Source organism: Lycium barbarum, chromosome 7 (genome assembly GCF_019175385.1).
Source record: "Lycium barbarum isolate Lr01 chromosome 7, ASM1917538v2, whole genome shotgun sequence".
Classification (NCBI taxonomy): domain Eukaryota; kingdom Viridiplantae; phylum Streptophyta; class Magnoliopsida; order Solanales; family Solanaceae; genus Lycium; species Lycium barbarum.
The window spans coordinates 6213671-6237997 of record NC_083343.1 but is presented as its reverse complement, the minus strand read 5'-3'; the positions used below and the strand labels follow the sequence as shown (position 1 = coordinate 6237997).

At 34.4% G+C, this 24327-nt stretch overlaps 2 protein-coding genes across 2 annotated transcripts; both read right to left on the bottom strand.

Moving 5' to 3' along the window:
- Positions 1-1919: 1919 nt before the first annotated feature.
- LOC132603017 (uncharacterized) lies at positions 1920-7512 on the bottom strand. The gene is made up of 3 exons (XM_060315866.1): positions 7036-7512; positions 3646-3669; positions 1920-2408 (listed from the first exon to the last, which is right to left on the bottom strand). Exons 1-3 carry the CDS (start codon positions 7220-7222, stop codon positions 2107-2109), a joined length of 513 nt encoding a protein of 170 aa, XP_060171849.1. The 5' UTR covers positions 7223-7512; the 3' UTR covers positions 1920-2106.
- An 8460-nt stretch (positions 7513-15972) lies between these two features.
- On the bottom strand, positions 15973-23789 carry LOC132603016 (uncharacterized). The gene is made up of 10 exons (XM_060315865.1): positions 23290-23789; positions 22457-22637; positions 21743-21876; positions 18977-19089; positions 18742-18865; positions 18003-18158; positions 17242-17394; positions 16904-16983; positions 16318-16367; positions 15973-16223 (listed from the first exon to the last, which is right to left on the bottom strand). Exons 1-10 carry the CDS (start codon positions 23689-23691, stop codon positions 16093-16095), a joined length of 1524 nt encoding a protein of 507 aa, XP_060171848.1. The 5' UTR covers positions 23692-23789; the 3' UTR covers positions 15973-16092.
- Positions 23790-24327: the final 538 nt, after the last annotated feature.

Here is a 24327-nt window from a genome sequence, read left to right as displayed (position 1 = left end):
TTCAATTTGATTTTACATTATTTGATTTTGATCTTTCAGTTTTGAGAAAATAATATTCAGTTCCAACCAAAATAAATTTGGTTTAGTTCGATTTTTTTTCTTTTTAATTCAATTTAATTTTTCGATTATTTGATTATGTCATATAAGAATATGTGAATTTAATATGATCGAATAGTTATACTAGCATGAACAATAAAAAAGACAATAACAACGTAACCAGTGAAATCTCACAATGTGGGGTCTGGGGAGGGTAAAGTGTACGCAGACCTTACCCCTAAAATATAGGGAGACTGTTTTTGAAAGACTGACAATAAAAAAGAATTGGGTGAAAATGCACCTCAACTATGCTTTAAAAATCATTCCCCCCCCCCCCCCCCCCCCTCCGCCCCTCTGCTCTCAACTTTGAACAATATACATTCTCCTCCTTTATCCTAATTGACTTTTTTAAATGTCTATTTTACCCTTACGTTCTCAACTTTTGTCTTATGTTTGTACTTCTTTAAAATCATAGCACACTAAAATTGTGTGTTATGTAATTTAGTTTTTTATTTTTATTTTTAAAGAAAATTTGGGTAACGGATTTTAATGGGAGACGTTAACTCACTTTTATATAACGCACAAAAAAGCTGCGTTAAAGGTACTTTGATTCCACTTTTTTTTTCCGGGTATTTTGGTTTATTTCTTTTTTTTTTGGGTCATTTAGGTTCCGAACTCTCAAACTAAGACGTTAAACTTGATGACCTTTTCTTATTTAAAAGTCTCATGACTTATTATGATTGACCACATATATTATTTAATTTATAAATTCAATCCGCCCACTTTTTAATCCAAACCCACTAACCCCTTTATTTAAACCTAAATCCACATTCCATTCTGATTTTAGACGCAACATTCAGCCCCTGGGCTTAACCTTCTTGTTCTTGTTCATAGCATCTTGGCGAGCCAAGTGATTGGACGTGAGCACAAGCAGATCTTCCACTAAAACCTTACAGAGGTTGATGGAGCATACGTCCAATCACTTGGGCTCGCCAAGAGTCCATGAACTAGAACAAGAAGGTTAAGCGTCAGGGAGCTGAATGTTGCGTCCAAATAAGAATGAAATATGGGTCTAGATTAAAATAACATGTTAGATTAAACGGGTTGAAGAGTTTTTGTTCAAAAGTAGGTGGGTTTAATTTTTAAATTAAATAATATATGCGGTCAATCATAATAAGTCATGTGTTTTTTTTTAAAGGTCATCAAGTTTAGGTGTTAATTTGAGAGTTATTTTAAGAATACTTTTGGCCTTTTGCTGTTTGAAATAATGTACACCACTGATAAGATAGCAATACATATTTTGATAACCATTCCTAATCTCTTATATATAAAAGCATACTACTTTTATATTGGTACCACCCATGAAATTGAGTGGTTAGTTCGCCTTAAAAATGGTTATTTTGCAATTTCATTTTAAACTCCGACAAAATATTAACATAACGATCAATAGTGTTCCCATCATACCCTCCAGGGTGACTCAAATCTTCAACATACCCAAATGGTGGAGATGCTCAACCTAGACTCACTTATCGACCATCCAGATTAAATTTTCACTCTTATGTATTTTTTATTCTCTACAAAAATTGTGAACACAATCGATGCATTCACAAACTTTATTTATATTAATAATCAAATTAACGTGGCATTTAGATTTTTTTTTTTTCTAATCATCAATTATTCGACATACACTATCAATTAATCTGAATTCAGGCCGAGCACCAAGGGGGTATACCTTTCCCTCATCGAAAGATTCTCAATCTTCATGGCTCAAACTCGAGAACTTCAGATCATAGAACTTCACTTTGGCTAGGGATTATTGTAAATGGCTTTAAAAAGTGCATAATGGAATCAATAAAGGGTTCTAATTCAATCAATGCAGATCATGGAACTATAATGGGAAAGTTTATATTTCATATGATCATGACAGGGTACAAGAGAGTAAGTAAATACATATATAGATGAAGAAATATGAGCAATTTTGTGCTCATAGAGAGAATACAACTAACGTAAAGCTACAAAGTGGACAACAAAATTTGAAACTAAAAAAGAGTTCTTCACCGGTGGGGTTTTTTATTCTCCTTTCCAACCAGCTTGGCGCGCTCTTTTCTCCCAGAGGGAAGTCAACTTTTTTTCCTTGGCATACAACACGACAGCTCTTTCTCTCCCGACTTCACAAGTTTCGGTTGTGGCAATGCATTTCTCGGCCTCCTTTTGGTACTCGTTAGCTAACCTTCTCGCCTCCACAAAGGTGATGTTCATATGATGGACGTGCTCCTTATCGACAGCCTCCTGCAATTTCAGCTCTTCGGATAATAAATCCACAAATTGTTTTTCCATCTCTTCCTTAAGATCTGGATCATCTTTCCCGCAGTCTGATTATGCCAATGTGAAACATTACAATGTAGCATGTCATGATTTCAGCTTAAAATAATTTTTTGCAGAAGTTCTAGGTAAGCAAGCTCTAATAGAAGCAATACATCCAAAAGCAGTATGAATGTTTCTTTTTTATAACCATTGTGTCTAGGCCAGCTTGCGCGCTCCTCAACTAATTGGTACGGTGTACCTACTACCTCCCATCAACACGGGTACCAGATAACTCCGTCCACCAAGGCTTAGACAGATGAAAGATATCACACCTAGTACTTTTGTCTCCACTAGGATTTGAACCAGAGACCTCATGGTTCTCATCCAACTTCGTTCACCACTAAGCCACACTCTTGGGTGTGAGCAGTATGAATAGACTTTTGAGTTTGTAACATGGAAAAGTGGAAGGCACTCTGCACAAAGAAATCACAACTAATATCTCTAAACTATATTGGTGGCACGGGAACATATTTATTGCATTGTAAATTACATAGAGCATGTTCCTTCAACCAAAGCAGCTTTTTTCCCCACTTCTGAGACTTACTGGTTTATGCACTATACACTCCATAGTTGTTCATAATCGTATCTGAGGGTCCAAAATATGCTATAGGAACTGACAAAGTTGCAGAAAAAGGATTTAGGCAGCATCTCTATAAAAGGGTTATAGTCATGAAGTGCTCACTTAGCAAATAACTTGGTTTAAGGTCCAACTTAGTTTAAGGGAAAACGCAAATCCGATCCATCGTCCAGGTGATAATCAGTAGTGTTGTTCGTCAGTATCATCTTAGCTTTGTTCTTTCTTCGTCTTAGCTTTGTTCTTTCTTTTTTAATGACCGTAGTGTCTGGGCCAGCTTGCGCTTAATTACACGAGGTACCCGCTACTCCTACCTGCAAAGCTACCGAGTAACTCTATCGATCAAGTCTTGGACAGATGGGAAGAAACTCAACTAGTTTTTTCCTCAATTGGGAATTGAACCTGAGATCTCATGGTTCACAACCCACTTCATTGACCACTTGGGCATACCCTTGGGTGCTCTAATTAGCCTTGTTCTCAAGGACTATAGTTTTTTGTATTCATCAGAATGCACTGGGGTATGCATAACCATAGAATTAATTGGATTAAAGGGTCGAAAAATTCCAAGTTTTCTTGTGAAAATGTTACATAAGTACATAGCATTCTTTCTTGAAGAGAAGAATAAAGGGTAAATATTAAATAGTGAAGAGGAGTCCGAATAGAAAGCTCACCTGTGATTGTAAGGTTGGCCAAGCCTGCACAAGTGGAAACCAAGAGCAGGACAATGTTAGTTTAATTGGTATTCAGATTCCATCAACTGGACCTTATAAATTACATCTATAGAAACTATCACGAAGAGTTGAAATACCAAAAAACATTGAACACTAGTATATTCCATAGTGAAGACATACCCGAAAAAAGAAAAAAAAAATAATAAAGCAGCTAAGTCACAGAGTTCAGTTTAACAGCTCTACCAGCTATGGAAACAAGAGTTTAAGTTCTATACATCGTCAATGTAAATAATTCTTCACACCATCAGGTCATTCAAAAGCTATCAATAGAAAAGCTTCCTTAAAATGTGAGATTTGAAATCTTAAAAATAAGATATTTACCTGCTACAAAGGTAAAATGACCTGATAGTGTAAAAATTATTTACACCGACGGTGTATATAACTTAAACTCTAGAAACAATAACCTACCTTTCAGCGAAGTCTAAGCAGCTAACAGTCATTAGGATAATAAACTTTGAAGCCTATGTTTTTGCACGGAATTTGACATCGTCTATTAGTCAAAAGGAACCAATGAGGAGGTACAGTGCTTAGTACTTTGCAGAATTACCTCAGTTTCTCAAGAAGAACTGAAAAGTCGATACACGACGGAGACTCTGCATAGTACTTTTTAAAAAAGTACAATGCAGGATGGAAACTTTGCATCGTACTTTAAGAGGCATTTGGAAAAGAATATAAGGAGTAATTAATGAACGTCGGATATATGTTGCATGTAATTGTGTCCACATTCTTCAGCCCTTACTTTTCAGCAAAGATAGATTTTTGAACCTCTACAACAACAATAACTATGCCTCAACCAAAACTAGTAGGTGTCGTCCACATAGATCCTATGTTGTGAATGGGCCTGGACCAGTATTGGCAAAGCGGCCCAACACTGGATTAAGTGACTGCGTTTGGGATCCGGGTTGATAAATAGCAACTTATGGGAGGAAAGGCTTATGCGTACTGTGGAGAAAATGTTTGTTCCTCTCATCCCCTTCCTCTGAATCTAAGCTTCTCATCTCCATACTTCTATTTGTGTATCTTCCCTCTTCTCATCCCTATCTGTTCCTCCTTAGTGTTGTATTTCAGTTTAGTATTTCTAAATCCTGTAGTAGTTTGAGTTGAGTTGTAATATCCTTCTCACTGTTGAAGTATTAGAAGTTTGTGTGATTTGCTTTGTTACATTAGACATTTTCTCAACAATACGCATAAGCCTATTATGCTCCCATAAGTCGCTATTTATCAACTCAGATCCCAAACATTGTCACTAACCCAATGTTGGAGTGCTTTGCCAATACTGGTCCAGGCCCATTCACAACATCCTATGTACCCATTCCGCTCTCTGTACCAGATCAATATTTGGGAGAAATATCAATAAACTACCTTGTACTTATAAACAAAAACCACTATACCCATTTCGCTTCATCCAAATACTCAATAGTTTGTCTTTTAAGAAACTCAAGTTTCACGAGGGGGATAAAAGGATTTCTCTCGTTTTCTTCATAGTTTGCTTAATTATGGGGCCAAAAAAGTAGAAACTTAAGGTGAGGCCTAATCAACAAACTTTGAAACCATGAAAGAAAAATAGTAGCAGAGAGCTCCTTGTGACAGTAGCTAACAACACGGCTTACTTATTTTCCTACATGGTATCAGAGCTTGTCAATCAAAGTTTCACTTAAGTTTCTACTACATCCGATCTGACCTCAATCTTTACTAAGCTCGAGCAATAAGCATAAGATCTTCCATTTAATTATCTAAACAATGTCTGATCCTTTTAGAGGCAAGACCTTCATCCCCACTTTGAGCGAGAAGGACAAGTTTCTGATAAGGTGCAAGCGGAACAAGTTAGTTAATGAAAGCATTGATTCATCTGCTTTCTGGATTTAACCAAAATGCAAAAGCAGAACACACCCCGTCATGCACCTTTAACATTTCTACCAGCCTCCGAGGCTAGTTTAAAGGATAACATCGACCAAATCCGATACTAAAGACAATCTCAAACTTGACCCTCAAAACTCACAACAAAACTAACCCCACGCAAAAGAATGAATCAAACAAAGAAAACCCAAAAAAGGAAATCACACACCCAACGTATAAAAATACGATCTTTTGATAAGTACAGCATAAAAATAGGATCTTTTGATAAGTAAAGCATAAAAATAGGTCGAAATTTGAAGCACTAGAGCAGTTTGTTGAAGCAAAACATAACAGTGAACATGATAATTAAGAGGTAACTTAATAAACTCTTTACATGTAACCAAACATCTACCATCAATCTAAATATCATAACCCCCAATCCAACCTCAACCTAAGACAACACCCAAGGAAAAATAGGTATTGATGCCCATATAACAGCTCCGTAACACAAATCACCAAAGACAAGATCTTCAAAACTTACAATAAAACTAACACCATTCAAAAGAATGAATCAAACAAGGAAAACACAGAAAAGGAAACCAAGTAACATATGTATAAACATAAAGAATAAATCAAATAAAGAAACCCTACAAAAGGAAACCAAGTAACAAAGCATAAAAATAGAATCTTTACATAAATAAAGCATAAAAATAGGATCTTGGATCTAAAAAAAAGCTGAAATCACACACCAGGAGCAACTGCAAGAAGGGAAAGAGGAGGGGTGCAATCACACATTTACAAGGCATACAAGATTGAGCAGCTTTTATAACTCTTAGTTTCTTGAATTTCCAATAAATAGCAGGACCAGATATACAGAGTGCAGACACTACAGCAAATATCACTAAACAACATCTTAAACAATTCCCAGATTGACTTGCCATCTTTAGTTTTTCCGTTTCTCTCTTTACTTTGAGGGCAATTGGAACTGAGATCTACAAAGCAAAATGGATCTACTAAACCACTAGTTTAATGGATTAACTGGGTTTTTTCATATTGGGAAGTATTTGAGCTGAAATGGGTATTGATTAATTTACAAGTACTGCATACTTTAGATAAGTAAAGCATGAAAATAGATTGAAACTTGGCAATCAAAGGGCACTAGAGCAGTTTTTTGTTTGAAGCAAAATATAACAGTGCACATAATAATGAAAAGGTTACTTAATAAACTCTCTACATGTAACAAGAAATCTACAGCCAACCTTAACCTAAGAAAACACCCAAGAACACAAATCACCAAAGACAAGATCCTCAAAATTTACAATCAAACTAACACCAGGCAAGAGAATGAATCCACTAAAGAAAGCCAAGTAACTAAAGCATAAACATAAAGAATGAATCAAATAAAGAAACCCCACAAAAGGAAACCAAGTAACAAAGCATAAAAATAGGATCTTTAGATAAATAAAAGCACAAAAATAGGATCTTTTTACATACCAGGAGCAACTTCAAGAAGGGAAAGAGGAGGAGAACAATGACAATTACAAGGCATACAAGATTGTGCAGCTTTTACTCTTAGTTTCTTGAATTTCCAATAAATAGCAGGGCCAGATACACAAAGTGCAGAAACTACAGCAAATATCACTAAACAACATCTTAAACAATTCCCAGATTGCCTTGCCATTTTTTCTTTTGGGGTTTTTTCTACCTTTGGAAGTGAGATCTATAAGGCAAAATGGATCTACTGTAATGGGTTAACGGGGGATTTTCATATTGATGTGAGCTAAAATGGGTAGTGATTAATTTACTACTTTAGTACTGCATACTTTGGATCTACTTTCTTGAAGGTGTTAGAGTAAATATCCACTGTTTTTTATTTTTGGTTTAGTGGGAGTGCGCTGTCGGCTATGTGGTGAAAATTGGCATTTGGATTAACAAGTTTGTTGAAAGTCCACCGTCAAGTTTCTCTCTCTTTGTTTTTTTTTTTTTTGGGTTAACATCTATGTTTCACTATAGTTTCCTTTTTTGGCTTTTTGCTCTTCACTCGTTTCCTTATTTTGCGGGGTATTTTTTCTTTTTAAGGCTTAATGCCTGCTCCCTAAATTTGCTTCTTCTTTTTTTTTTTGTGATATTTTAATTAGGTATTTGTCACACCCCTATCAGGAGTAAGACGAGCTCCGACCCGTAGGCCGGGAACCACCTGACTTATTCATTACTTTGAACATTATAAACCATAACTCAAAGAACATCTGCACGCAGAAAAGGCCCAACATAGTAATATCCGATCATTCAGCACATATGTACATATGCGGACCGACAAGGTCGCCACAACATAGCGTATATCATAAAGCCGGCAAGGCTAACAGTAAAGTATCAAGAGCTCAAAACAAGGCCGACAAGGCCACCATTATATTATACCATAATATGAACCGGTGGAGCTACAAAACATCTAACTGTACACACACGTCTACGAGCCTCTACGTGGAATACAAATGATCATAAGGACAATACCAAATAAACTGCAGCTCCGAAGAAAGTGGAGTGTTCCTGAGAGTCCGCTCATAGAAGACCTGCGGGTCTGATCCGTCTCCCTGCCTACCTGCGGGCATGAGCGCAGCGTCCACAAGAAGGGACGTCAGTACGAATAATGTACTGAGTATGTAAGGCACGAATACCAACATAATATAGATATGAAAGGTAACATGGAATATGAGAGATAACCTGTACATCTGGATGCCTCATAAGGCGGATGACATGCATGCTTAGCCTTAAAAAAACATTTTATACATATACATAGTACCATGCCCGACCATTAAGGCTCGGTGTCATATATATAGTATCATGCCCGGCCATTGAGGCTCGGTGTTATCATCATTAGCCCGCGTCCGGGGCAATATCATAACATGCCCACTGCAGTGGTGTGCACATCTACGTGCCATGCCCGGCCGACTATAGCGCGGCGCGGTGTGAGAAAATACATACATATATATAAAGCATGCATGAGAGCCAAATAAAAGCTATAAATACATCGGAGTGACGTAAGGTCGGTAACCTCCGATTATATTATGGAATAATCATCATCGCTCTATCTTACCTTGAAGGAACAATTATTATAAGGCGAGATCAACAACAATGAATAAAAATTAAGAAAATCACAAAAATAACTCAACATTCTCATATTCACATTGAAATCATAAGCTTGGGACTTTTAAACATGAAATCATCATCGTCGTCGTAATCATCATAGAAACATTCTCATCGTTAACATCGTCATTAAGATTGTAAAAACATGTCTGTTGTTGTTGTTGTCATAAAAGCTTATAGAATCATAAATCTTTGACTTGAAAAATAAAGGCATTTTGGAAAACATTTATGGATTATCAAGAAAGAAGTCATGCCTTTGAATCATGAACTCTAACTTTTGGGAGTAAGGAGGTTATGAAACATATGTAGGGAATTATAACATAGGAGTTTCTAGAAATAGGATCATCGTCATCATAAAACATGTTTATCTTTAGCATCATATGAACTCTATGAATCATGAATCTCTAGCTTTTGAGAATAAGAATATTCTTGGAAAACATTTACGGATTCACAGAAAGGGATTCTGGGACATTTGGAAAACACCTATTGGATTCATAAGAAAGGAATCATGCCTTTAGAAGAAAGGGACTAGCCTTAACATACCTGTTCAACCTCCAGTTATCCACACTTATTCGTCCGAATTCATGAGTCTACATTTAAGAGGATTCACACAATCGTTAGACTCATCGTTATACGCTTGTCTTAGTCCTTCAAATAAATCCATTTATAATCTGCCAAAATTGGGGCAGCACCTCCCCTGTTTATATGTCTAGCCCGAAATCACAATACCAACAAAATAACAACTACAACAGCACCAACATCAACAACATCATCATCAATACCAAAATATTCCATAAAACATCTCACGCGATGTTTGTCCAATTTCTCAGCGAACAACTTTATTATACAACCATTTCATCACTCTATCTTCGTAAATAAACCAAAAGTAATATTAATAAGAAGAGATTCATACCTTATTTTTGTTAAAACAACGATATCTTCACTATCCACCTTGAATCCGCCGCAAAACCATACTAGAATCACATCTATGCGTTTATCCAAGCTTCGATTAATACTCTGTCACTTGAAAATGGCTTACTTTTTTATTCCCTCACTCCCTCTTCCAATTTTCTAGAATTTTCTGGGCAAATCTGGGCTAAAATCTGGTAAAAAAAAAGGGTTCTTACCCTTTTTATAAGGGTCAAATTAGGGTCGGGTTCACTGTAGCATTTCACTGTAGCAGGTCGGTTACTGTAGCACGCGTTTCTGCTCTGTCAGCCTGATTTGTAACGTTCATAATTCTCTACTCCGATGTCCTATTGATGAGCGGTTTGTTGCGTTAGAAACTAGACTCGACGAACTTCATTTTAGGCTTTTGAAATACCTTAAAACTCCTAATATGCCTGGAGATATACCCCTCCAAAGTTGATCCAAAATTTTGTCCTTAATTCTGCCAACTTTTCCAAATTTTCGACAAACTTATTTTATTTGATTTGCTTGGTCCCGGAATCTTCCAAAACTCCCCCTACATGATATTTATCATTTATTATACTTGATAATGGCCATGTTCTTGTGTTTCAAAATAGTCTTTCCCGATTATGACTTACAAGATCGTAATTCATCCTTTACTTCATTGTTACATACTTCCCATGGCTTGTACCTTCCAAAACATCATGGGACGTCTCCGATACTCCATTACTATAGTGATGTACATGACATGCTCATGCTCTGAAAGTGTGGGGTGTAACAGTATTATTTTTATCGAATTCTTGAATTTGTCTTTAGGTGTGTCTAGGAAACACAATTCGATTTATATAGTATTTCATCTTTAATGTAGCAACATGTTAATATATATTCTATTAATTATACCATCTTTTAGCTAAGATTAGCAGCAATTGTGAGGGAAAAAAAAAAGAGTAGCTCTTAATTAAGCTGATGGTGGAAGAGCAGAACCAGCAGAAATCGACATATCCATGACCTAAAGCATAGCTTACCACATGTCTAAAATATTATTCCACCTTCTTTCCTCAATTTAATTTGTTCTTCTAATAAAAATCAGATTTAGGCGGTTTGATAGACACACTCGAGGACGAATTCATGGGTTCAATAGGAACAACTCTTAGTTAAGGTGCCAAAATGGAAAAAAGGGTCAAGTTTAAGGGGTCGCATATGCATTAAGCCTTTTTTTAAATGCTTTTTAACTTACTCACCATCTCAAATTATGTGTCGTGGTTACTGAAAAAAATTATTTCAAATTATTAGTTGTTTTAGGAGTTCAAGACACAATTAATTATTTGTTCTCATTTTATCCTTCGTAGAATTTTGTTATTAATGGAGATGATACATTATACATGAATAAAGTAAAATATTTAATGGAGACAACTATAACTTAGACATTAATAAGGGGAAGTCAGTCAAATACTCCTTCTAAATTCCGTAAGGAGCGTGTAAACCAAAACAAGACAAATAATTTGAGATGAAGGAAGTATATGCGTTATATACAAAATATTTTATAGTTAAATCATTTACAAAACTATTATAATTAATGTTAATTAATAATTTAAATAAATGATAAGTAACATATTAATATTATATTTGATAATATAAAAGATTCATTATAATCAAGCAAATTAATTTAATTACATCCCGTCTTAATTCCTTCATTCAAGACAGATCGAAGCAGATTATAGGCATGTTCAAATTGGTCGATTATTCTCTTCTTTCTCTAATAAAATTTTGGTTGGGAGCAATGTTTCTCTTTCCTTTTTTTCATTTTTTAAATGAGAAAAGGATCGTATTTTTGAAGATTAAGATATCTGAATATGATTACATGCTTGACTATTAAGCGTTTTCTAAACTTAAATACTTAATGATTGTTTATTTTCTCAACATCTAAATATATAATTATATTCATCTTTATTCAAAAACTAATATAAATAAAATCCAAAACAAAATTTATAATAGATGTTATATTTACAAAGTATTAAAAAAATTCGTAATTTACGTGGTGTCGTAAAGAAATTGTTTGTTTGATGAAATATACTCTAAAATCTAGAGAAAATAGTAATAACAACGGTGGTCGACGATAATGGGTGTTTGTTAGTGGTAGTCATTGAGGAGTCTAGTGATGTGGCTAGAGCTAGTTGTGTAGGGGGTGGCTAAAAATGTGTGATGGTTATGGTTATGGCTAGTGGTGATAGTTGATGATAGTAGTTATTGCGCGTAATCGACAACATGGTGATTATGCGTTTGTTAAAGGAGATATATCAGTAGTGGTAGTTGATGATGGATGTGGCTCATGATTGGTTAGTTGGTGATCATGGTTGTGTTGTGTTCGCTAGCGCAAGGGAAAGGCTGAAGGTAGCCGTAGTAGTTATCGATTTGGAGATTGTTGTGGGTTGTAATGCATAGAATAGTGGTAAAATGTCATATTCACATGAAGAAAATGTCGCTTTAGTGATACACTAAGAATGTGCACTAGATTTGAGTAAATAGAGACTTGTCCAGAACAAATAATGATTGTAAAAGCAAAAACGATTTACAGTTTTAATTAAGTGATTCAAATTCAGACGTCAATCAAAAAATAACACGACAGAATATTCTGTGTTAGTGCATTAAGCAAATACAATTTTTTTTGGCATATTGCAAATCAGACTGATTATGAGGATGTTTAGCTCTTCTTATATTGCGTTACATTTCTAAGAAGTTAATTCTCATTTACTAGTAGAATTTCAAGTACAAATAAAATGAATTAAGAATTCTAGTTGAAGTAATTTCCTTAATGGTAGAATTATAGGACAGTGGTTGATTGTGATTGGATAAGAACAAAGAAGCACGGACAATTTGTCTTGGCTGGCATTTGTGGAGGATTTAGACACACATGGAAAATATGCAATTAAGATGAAGCATTTCATATGATCTTTTGGATGCATTTATTTGTACTTCCAAATATGTCATATTGCATTTCGAATTATAATTTTCGTGGTAGGAAAAATTCAGATTATATCAAACTGAATTCTTAGTGAAAATAAAATAGATTTAACACTCATTTCGACAATTACAATAATTCAAAGAGGCTTTTTTTAGCTAGAGCGAGGAAGTGGTTGACTCTCAAAATTCACTAGTAAGTTGTAATTAGAGTCGATCGAGAGAAAAGACGATACCCAGACGAGACATTAGACGATCTAAGAGGTAATTGTATATGAAAAAACACGTGCATACAAACACTCTCATATTCCTATTACGGTACTGGCCCAGTAAGAAGTTCGTGAGGTACCGCCGCAGCTTGGATTATCTTTGAATAAGAGGAACCGTCTTAGGAAATGACTTAACTTAAAAGAGAGACGTTGTTGTTGCGAGGTGAGAGAGCAACTTGTTTGGTCATGCATGCAGTGCACTCATTCTCATTACGAGAATGAAATGATGCCCCACCTGAACTCGAGACTAGGACTCCTTGCAATCTTTTTAGGAAAATGCAAATGCTCGTGATAACTTTTCGCAAGTATATGTAAACCCGTCAACCGGTTCGGGTTAACCGGTAACTGGACCGGTAAAACCGGAACCGGAACCGGTTAACTGTATATTAACTACCGGTTCCGGTTTCTATTTTTTTTAAAGGTCGTTGCCAAACAGTCCCATACCCATTCCCCCCCCCCCCCCCCCCCCCAAACTTTTTTTTAACACTTTAGCCCATCCCCCACCCCTATATAAACCCCTCTCCATTTCCATTTTAATCCACACCAATTAACTCTTTTTTTTCTCTCAAATCTCAATCTCTCAATTATAGTTACTTTGCAACAATTAGCCACTTTAAATTTCTCCCAAATAAATATTATAAAGTCTTATTATAGTTTCAATTATTAATTTTGCAATTATAATATTGTTGGTGGAGTTGGTGATTTTGCAACAATCCGAAGTAGCTTTGGTGGATTTGCAATTCTAGCCGCCTTCACTTTGTTGGAAATTAGTCCGGCAATTTGGTACCTTCGTTCCAACTCTATCTTTATTTTTCGCAATTTAATTTATGCAATTTAATTTGTTGCAATTTATTTTCTTGTGATTTATTTGAGTGTGATTTAAATTAATTCTATTTAATAATGCCGAAGAGATTTAGACGTGGTGCCGGTAGTAGTGGTATTGTTAAGAGTGGGCTTAATGAGAAAACATTTGTGGAAGAAACACCTAATTTGGGTATTGATGTTGGTGGAAATAATCCACGTTTAGGTCATAAGGCAATGCAACAGCATTATACCGACACTTTTAATGAAATTGATGATGATGATGATTGAACACAAGCCCCCGAAAATCCCATAGGAGATACATGTCCTGCACAATTACATACACAAGACAAACCGCCTAGAACTCGTAAGCCAACCGCTAAAATTTGGAAATTTATGACTAAGGATAGAGAAAGCTAAACAGTTAAATGTACCCTATGTGAACAAGTATTTGCTTTTAGGCAAGGAACTAGTAAGGATGGTGGAACGGGTACACTAAATGGTCATATAAGAAAGAAACATATGGATGTTTGGGGAGAGCAAATGGGTTCAAATGTGGGGGGTATTCAAATGACGATAGATCCATGAACCGGTAAAATTTTTAAGTATGACAAGAAAAAAGAGCATGTAGAAATAGCTAAAATGGTAGCTTATGATTGTTTACCATTTTCCTTTCCTTCGGGTTTGGGGTTTGTTACTTACATTCAACGTTGTTATAATCCGTTATTTGAGGGTATTCCTAGAAGTACTTGTAGAGCGGATGTTATAGATTTGTATAAAAAAATATAGATTTTATTTGCGCCATGTATTTAATTCTTTAAATTGTAATGTTTCTCTTACCGCTGATTTGGGTCTTAGTCTTAACAAGTTAGATTTTTTTGCTATTACATGTCATTGGGTTGATGACAATTGGGTTATACAAAAAGGAATTATAGCTTTTTTATATGATGAAGGAAAAGGTCGTCACAATGGAAATTTTTTAGTGGATTCAATGTCTACTATTATGAGATTTTTTAACATTTATAGAAAAACACTTTGTATTGCTTTAGATAATGCTTCTAATAATACAAAGGCGATTGGTCTTTTAAAAAGAGAATTAAACCCTCCGCTAAAAAATATTTTTCATGTGAGATGTAGTTGTCACATTTTAAACTTAATTGTTTAAGATGGTCTTGTGTGTTTTGACGATTCTATTCAAAAATTAGAGATGCGGTTGCGTTTTTTTTTTTTTTTGTAATGCTAATAGGGGAAGACTTAGAGATTTTAAGAATTGTTGTGTGGAAAATAACCTTAGACCTAAAAAAATTCAAGTAGAAATTGAGACTAGGTGAAACTACACTTACATTATGCTACAACAAGCATATGAGTATAGGATTCTCATACAACAAGTTCACAACAAATATAATATCAATAAAATAGATGGCTCATTGAGTTTTCTTCTATTTACTTGTGTTCATATTTTTACTTATATTAAGTTAGGAATATACCTAAAATATACTAAGAATATACTTATACTATACATCTACTTAAATTAAAAACTAGAAAGTTATATACTTGAAAAATAACTAAAATATATTAAGAATATACTTATAATGTATAGTATACATATAACTTAAACACACACACACACACACACACATATATATATATGTATACACGTATATACGAATTTATAAACTTAGAAAAAAATTAAGCTATAAATAACTTAAGTTATAAGTATATATAGTATACTTAAACATATATATATATATATATATATATATAACCTAAGTATATTGATATATATAAGTATATTCTTACTATATTTTAGGTATAACTTAAGCATATAACTTTATATATATATATATACACGTATATGTTGTATTGTTGACTTGCTGTTAGCCTGTTAGTCAGTAAATATATAAAATTTACTTATAAACTTATATAACATATGTAAATATACCTACAATATACTAATAAATACTATAATATATATACTATACAAAAAAAAAAAAAAAAAAAGAGGTTTTGGACGTGTTTGAATCGGACCGGTTCCGGTTTCGGGTTTTTAACCGATAAACCAGAACCGGTGGCCGGTTCCGGTTTTTTAACCGGAAACCAGCCGGTTTGTTAGCCGGTGTCCGGTCCGATACGGTCCGGTTCAAACTGGTTAACAGGTTTAAATATATGTGACCATAATCCTCATTTATAATATTCCTTGTGTTTTTATGCTGGATTTGATATACATAATACCAATTGTACATATTATTTTTACATTTTAATTCAACTTTACATGCTTGCAGTAGCAGATTGTCCGTCTTATATTTCAGGTAATTAGTTCAAACTCATTATATGCAGTTATATGTGACTTCAGTTTGTAGAAATTCAATATAGTTTCTCTTTTTTCTCATAACACCTTTTTATTCTCTTCTACTGTGTCCAAAGTGACATAATGCATGTGCCTTGAAAGAAGTGACTAATATGCATATCATATCTAATTTTGTTTGAGATCTGTGTAGTACTCTTCTAGCCACTTGTGAATAATAGCCATTTCTTGCTTCCTTTGCATGATTAACCAGTCTGGATCATTCTTTGTCTCAGATCGAAAGTCAACATGGTGTGCACCTAAATAATTAGAAAAATTAAAACATGAAACTATTACTTGTAAAATAAATCAATGTCTCTAATTAAGATGATGATATACAGAAGCATATGATACCTTTCTGAGTTACCAGAGCCACAATGCTAGCTGATATATTTTTCAGCACACTGTCATAAGGAGAACAGAAAAAAATCAATTTGAGTAACGGTAATCACAGACAAATTCAAGATTTATAGAGTTTGTAGGTTTTACAATGAGTATGTTCTTATTAGATATATATACATTTTAAAATTTTCGCATATGTATACAAAGTTCAAGCCTATGCATTCAACTAAAACCAACAGAGTCCGTCTCAGATCCGCCTCTAACATTAACATCCACAAGAAATTATTTTGAACCTTTTTGGGGTGAAATAAAGGAATAAATGAATGAAGAAAAGAAAAAGATTTATAATCACACAAAACTCTCTGTTGCAGCATAAAATTCAGCGCATGGACCATGTGAGAATTTTATATAGATTTAGGCTGAGTAGAATTTAACTTATATATACCAACAGTTGAAAAGAACTTTTATACTATCAACATATTTTTAAACTATAAACAAGTAACTTGTCTTATTTTTCAGGTATGTAGACTGTAGTTATCAGTTAAGTAAATTGATACTCTTTACACTGTCATTGTATAGAAGTTATATTCAAACTTACCCTCCTCTGCTCCATGGATCTTGCATTCCATTAGAGAATATCATGTTGCTGCCAAATCTCTTAAGGACTTGTTCAATTCTCTGAAATTATAGACATTCTTTATTCTTATTAGAATGAAAACCAAAATATGCAAAGAACATTTGCATAAAATGTTAAGTTGAGACTGTATTGGTCAGACTCTTCAAAAATGTCGCAAGATGTGTGTCGAATTCTCCAAAATAAGTGCATTTCTTGTGGATCTGACACGAGTGCAGCAACACTTTTGAAAAATCGGAGCAACAAGGACTGAAAACAAAAATAAAAAAATTTAAAAAAAAAAAACAAGTGAGAGAACTCACATAACCACCAAATTCGGTAGTGATCCAATGTGGTCTAGGCTCAACTCCATATCTTTTCTTGCAATCTTGTCTGAACTCCTTGTAGCTATAGGAAGATGGAGGAAACATGCTTTCATTTGAACAAGTCATTGGCATAACCATTTCTGTACATGCCTGAAACTCAGAAATCAGGACTAAACAGTCAATCAATTAGGTCTGTATTAATTGGACCAAGAATTCAAGAACCATTTTTTAATCAAATCATAACCAAATAAGATGGGAAAAGATTCAAATTTGCCGCTATGCTATCTGAAATAGTTCAATTTTGCTCACCGTTAAACTTTTAGTTTATTCATACTCTTGCCTTTAGCAAATTATTTCGTATTTGTCCTTTCCTATAACGGGAACCTCACGATAAATGGATGGACTACAAGTGTCCAAATTTTTTGAGGAAAAATGCCCAAATTTACCCCTTTGATTATGGTTTAAAATTACCCTTAAATGAAAGACAAAAAAGGGGGTGCTATTAAACTTCCTAGTAACAGGATAATACTAGATCAAAAGTTTAGCAGAGGAAAAAATTGTTCAATCTCTAATAATATTTGGATAAATTTGATCATTTTCTCAATCAAATTTAATAGAAGTATTAGTGGGAAATCCAACTTGAAGTTCACCGGTTCTGCAGTCATCAGTCGTTTAAATGCTGGACCTGCCACTAATAAATTCGGTGGATAATCTAATTGGAAAAGATTAAGACGTGTATTGTGTAAAGTTTTACGTACCTGCCAGTCCCAACCATGAAGGCCATGAGCATCAGTATCACCTTCTAAATTGAAACATTTTTCTGTTTGTGTATAATTGTAATATAAACTTGCTGCAGCAAATGCCCGACTGAGTTTTGAAGCTCCTTTTGGCAATCCATCAATTATCTTGCACATCTTAATTCAAAAGGAAAAAAGTTTGAGCTTTACAACTGACGATATAAAAATATTAACAATCAGTTCACTTATGAAGTCATTACAAATAAATATATGGCAAGCATTAATTTTAATTGGCAAATTAATAAGAAAAAAAAAAGGTAATTAACCTGCTATAATAGGTTTAAACTACACTGATTGTGCAAGCAAGAAAATACACATTGTTAGCGAAATTGTCTACTTTTGTCATCCGTTTAAAGTTGGGGCCAATTATGCCTAGCTTGCCTTTATAAAATTGTCACATATTTACCCTTATTTTTCAACTAAGCTAATGGAATCGTTACAAACCACAACTTTGGACCTTTTATTATTTTGTGACGATTCCGTTAGTTGAGTTGGAAATACAAGCAAATGTGTGCAATTTGGTAATAGTGAGGTCATAGTTGAACCCCAACATTTTAAAGGAGTGCAAAAGTAGATCATTTTGCAAACCATACTCGTTATTTTAGACCTTTCCCTATATATATGCACTAACAGTACAATCAAATTACTCATAAGATAATTGCATACAAATCTAACTGATAAGTTAAGCAGAATTAGGTACCTCTTCTACCGGATATGCTGGCAATGGCATCATAAAGTTAGCCTCAGTAGGATAATTCACCATTGCTGTGTATACAAAAGCTTCCCATAGCCAGTCCCTAGCTGAATAAACTGAATGCAAACCTCTGAAATATGTATAAATCATAGTATTATTTTAATGACTTTTAAATTGATCTTGTAATATGCTATAATGAATTTTTTTTATCTCTTGTTCATTTTTGTTTTAGGAGACTTACTTGCAAGTTCTGAAAAGTTTACTAACTTCAGTCAATCCTTCTTCATGTGCAGATAAAGCATCCAACTCTGCCCAACTCCCCTTTATCACTTTATAACAATTCAAGCTTGCCTCCTATTGTGAGGGGGGGAAAAAAAAGAAACAAAGATTTTATGAATAAATCTTATTCGCATTTAAACTCTGTGATAGTGAATGAATTTTTACATTATGATATCATCTAAAATATAATTAATGTAGATGTCCATAATAAATTACATAAGCTGGAAAATAAGGCAAGTTACCTGTTATAATAGGTTGAAAACATTGGTAGTATAAAAACTTGTTTATTATTCAATAGAGGCGGATTCAGAATTTAAATTTGATGGGTTCAAAGCTTTAAGTTCAAACTGTTATTGAACTTCTAAAGCTATGCGTTCATAATTTAATATTTGCTGAAACATTACTAATTTTTCACATATACTTATACTTCGTGTCAAATGTTTCGAGTTCAGCTTAATCCAATGAATAAGGCAATAGTTGCCGCCTCTTACTGTTTGTGTATATAATCAAGTTGAATCCTATTCTTAAAGGAGCATAGGGTGCATGAGTGTGGCCAGTGGCGGAGACAAGATTCTGAATTAGAAGATTTATCATCTACTATATATACATAAAAAAAAAATACGCCAAAAGTGTGATTTCGCAACCCCCTTCCGTCTAATGAGGTGCATACCCATTAATGAAATAAAAAGAAAAAGAAATACAGATAACAAAAAGAATAGGAAAGAGTGAAGTCTAGACTTGTATTATGACAAGTTGGCCCCTTGCATAACTAGTCCCGGACTTTGGCAAATTGCAAATTGCAATGTATCCTCAATTCTGATTGGTCCATAGGGTGGTGCTCTCACCTATAAAAGGAGTTGCTCTTCTTCTCATTTGACACACCAACGAAAAGAGAGAAAGAATGAGGCATCACAGACAGGGTTAGAAATTGTCTGCAAGGAAAAATAGAGAGTGTGAGCGATATTGTAGTGAGGTGTGAAATCTTAAAAGAGGGTTATTTATTTTGAGTGTGTAGTGGTCTTTAGAGTATTTTACTCAAACCTACAAAGTGTAAAATCCTTGCTATAGTGATAGCAGTTGCTCCTCTTGGCCTGTGGGTTTTTCCCTTTTGGGTTTCCACGTAAAAATTTTGGTGTCATTATTGCTTTTTATTATTCTTCTTGATTAATCGGATCACGGTGCTACTTTATTATTCCGCTGTTAATACCATGAATATTATTTCTGTGGTGAGTTTATTCCCAACAACTGGTATCAGAGTACATGTTCTGCTTATTTACAGAAATATTTTTTGCGGTGGGCCATACTATACTTGGTGAAAAGAAAATGTCTCAAGTAAAATAAAAGGTAGCAAAATTCAAAGGTGATAGTGTTTTCTCAACACGGCAGAGAAGGATGAGGGATCTGCTCATCCAACAAGGGTTGCACAAGGCACTAGTGGGAAATCCAAAAAGCCTGAATCTATGAAAGTTGAGGATTGGGAAGAAATGGATGAAAAGGCAGCTAGTGCAATCAGGTTGCACTTAACTGATGATATGGTCAATAACATCATCGATGAAGAGAGCGCATGTGGTGTTTGGACAAGGTTGGAAAACCTATACATGTCCAAGACGCTAACAAATAAATTGTACCTAAAGAAACAGTTATACGCTCTACATATGGGTGAAGGTACGAATTTTTTGTCACATTTAAATGTGCTTAATGGATTAATCACGCAGCTGGCCAACCTTGGAGTAAAGATCGTGGAGGAAGATAAAGCCATCGTGCTTCTGAACTCGTTACCATCATCTTATGACAATTTGGCAATAAGCATCTTGCATGGTAAGGACTCAATTGAGCAGAAGGATGTCACATTAGCTCTTCTACTCAATGAGAAGATGAGAAAAGATAGAAGACGAATCTATGCGGGTTGAGAAGATCTCTACAATTGAGAATCCTACAGATATGTTGACCAAGGTGGTACCAAGAGATAAGTTCGTGTAGTGCAAAAAATTTGTCGGCATGCACTCAAACTAGAAGTCTGGTGTTACCTCCTTCCAGTAAATAGGTCTGGAGGGGGAGATTGATGGGGTCCATACCCATTAATGAAATAAAAAGAAAAAGAAAAACAGATAACAAAAAGAATAGGAAAGAGTGAAGTCTAGACTTGTATTGTGACAAGTTGCCCACTTGCATAACTAGTCACGGACTTTTGCAAATTGCAAATTGCAATGCATCCTCAATTCTGATTGGTCCATAGGGTGGTGCTCTCACCTATAAAAGGAGTTGCTCCTCTTCTCATTTGACACACCAACGAAAAGAGAGAAAGAATGAGGCATCACAGACAGGGTTAGAAATTGTCTGTGAGGTGAGGAAAAATAGAGAGTGTGAGCGATATTATAGTAAGGTGTGAAATCTTAAAAGAGGGTTATTTCTTTTGAGTGTGTAGTGGTTTTGGAGTATTTTATTCAGACCTACAAAGTGTAAAATCCATGCTATAGTGATATCAGTTGCTCCTCTTGGCCTGTAATTTTTTCCCTTTTGGGTTTCCACGTAAAAATCTTGGTGTCATTATCGCTTTTTATTATTCTTGTTGATTAATCGTATCACGGTGCTACTTTATTATTCCGCTGTTAATACCGTGAATATTATTTCTGTGGCGAGTTTATTCCCAACAATCTGAGTGTAGACATGTTGGATCAAAGGATTTTAAGAAGGGCTTAATCTGTTGTTTAGGCTTAGAATCACAAACCTTGAAATCTTGGGAAACAGCATCATAGAAGCTTGACCAAGGAGTGATTTTGTCAAACTGCAGAATTGGTGCTGAAGATGCCACTGCACCAATGGCTATATGAGGATACTTTAGTCTAAACCAAGCAGCCAGCACTGTTGGAAAAAAAAAAGGAAAAAAAATTGAAGAGGAATTAAAGACAAACTAGTATTTAAGAATGAAATCTATATATGAATTGTTCCACTATATACTTGACAAATAGTGGCGAATTCGGGAAATTTACTAAGGACGTTCAATATTTCTATATTTAAGAAGTACAGTATTAATCTATATACACAGTATAATTTTTTGACGAAGAATGTTCAACTAATCACCCTTAGATGTTTGTACCTCCGCCCTACTGACAAACGTTGTAAGTGAAAGAATAGTATTTAGCAACCATAGAATGCAAATTCTCACTATTTAAAAAATGTGAATTTCCAACGATGTCCGATAGGAAATTTCAGCTTATGACAAACTTGCCTCGAACATTTCCGTCAGAAATTGGCATGTTTTTGTACTGTCTAGTGATTCACATGGATTGGACACTCAATAGGTCCACTCATGTAATGTCATGTCATTTCCATCTATAATAGGCAAATTATCAGCTAAAAGTTGAAACGTTTTCACTTATGTTTTCACTTTTCTTTTCTTTTTTTGTTTGTTTGTTTTGTGGGGTTCTTCAATCTTACTTACTTCCTCCATAAGAGCCACCAAAAGCCACAACTGGTGATGATTCAGAAGAAAGATTCTGCTTCAAGCTCCTTATCAGAACAGCATAATCAGCAAGTGCTTGTTGTGAATTCAAGTATCCCAGTGTCTTTGCTGACTTGTAAGATTTATTTCCAAATGGCATTGAATCCCCATAAAACCTGTGCTAAAAAATTCCAAATAAAAAAAAAAAAAAACATTGTCATTAATTTCATTCCCACTAAAAAGATAAATGAGAAAAGAGATTTAAGAAAAAAACAGAAAAGAGTCAAAAGTACTCATTTACTATACGAAATATGTTAATATTACCCTCCGCTATATTTTGGAGTCATGTATAGTCTTGTCGCTAACAAATAGTTTTTCATATTTCCCTTGACGGAGTTCTAATATGGTTAGAGACAGTGGCAAAGACAGAATTTTCACTAGAGGTTCATCATATGCCATATATACATTAAAATAAACTTGTATATACTATTTGATTTGTGGAGATGGAGATTTAGATGACCCCCTTCCACCACTTTAGCACCAATCCTGATTAGGAGAGCTTTGATAAGAGAAGATAATTTTAAACCATAGTCAAAAGGAAATGAATAGAATTTAAAGTTTTTTAAAGTATTTTGACACATGAAATCTACCCAACCACGTTAGAGCTACATTAAACAAAAAATGGTAAAGATGAGACCATTTCTAATAGTAACAAGAATACGAGGGACACCAAAATATAATAGAATATAAAATTAAGATATTTCGTACAGTAAAAAAAAAAAACATTTTCCCTACAAAGTACATATGAAAGCATTTCAAGATTGTGCACATACTTCAATGAAGACTAGAAGAGCATGGAACTTGGGAGCAATATCAAGCATATATCCGGTGTTTGCAGCAAACCAATCAATATTTCCTTCATTGCCAGTGTAGACAAATATTGGTCCTCCTTTATGCCAATATTTATCATTTATGAGGTGCTTTTGATAAAACACTTTAGAACTCTTTGGTAGAAAAGTGAAATGATCAAGAATTTGAGGGAAGTAATGAGTTTTGAAGGGTAGTTTTGTCTTTTCATGTTTCTTTACTAGTGAAGATTGGTAAGTTCCTGGAAGATAATTTGACTTGATTTCTGCAGATGCAATAGAGATTATGAAAAGTAGAAGCAAGAAAAATAGAGAAGAAGATGCCATGGATATTTTCTTAGTTCTTGATGAGGATGAGGATATTTGCATCACTAGTGTCTTTTTCTTGGTAACTTATATACTGGCTTTACTGAAAAAGTTGTTACCTAAAGTTCTTGGTATTTTTTGGATGATTCTGAATCCTTAAGGCTTTTTGTATCATTCTACTTTGTCATAACATGAAGAAGGATAAGGGGTATATATGGTAACATTTCACAATTCTTGGCTTATGTACTTGCTTTGAACATTTACAATTTTCAAATTTGGGAAAATATCCTTGGAGGTTAATAGAAATAGGCAAGTATTTAAGTGATTCTTACCAATTAGTAGTTAGTTTGTTTTTCACCGGACATTTGGTATCTTTGGGTCCTAACTAAACCAAAGTCTTTTCGTATAAGGCTCAATAAAGGAGAGAGGGGTTCTCTACTAAGATTTTTTTTTCATTCTTAGGTTTCGATGTCAGAGACATCTAAAGGAATTATGTCCATCTCACCGCAACCCATGATAACTACTTGGATTGTCAAGATCATTCAATGCCCCAAATAGTTCTCGTTTTGGAGCCTCTTTTCTTGAAGCATTCGATCAATATCTAAAATTCACTTCGAAGAAATTTGTCTTGAAAAAACTACAATCTCTTGAGGTTCATACTCACTTTGCAAAAGATAGGGTATGATGAGAGAAAAATCT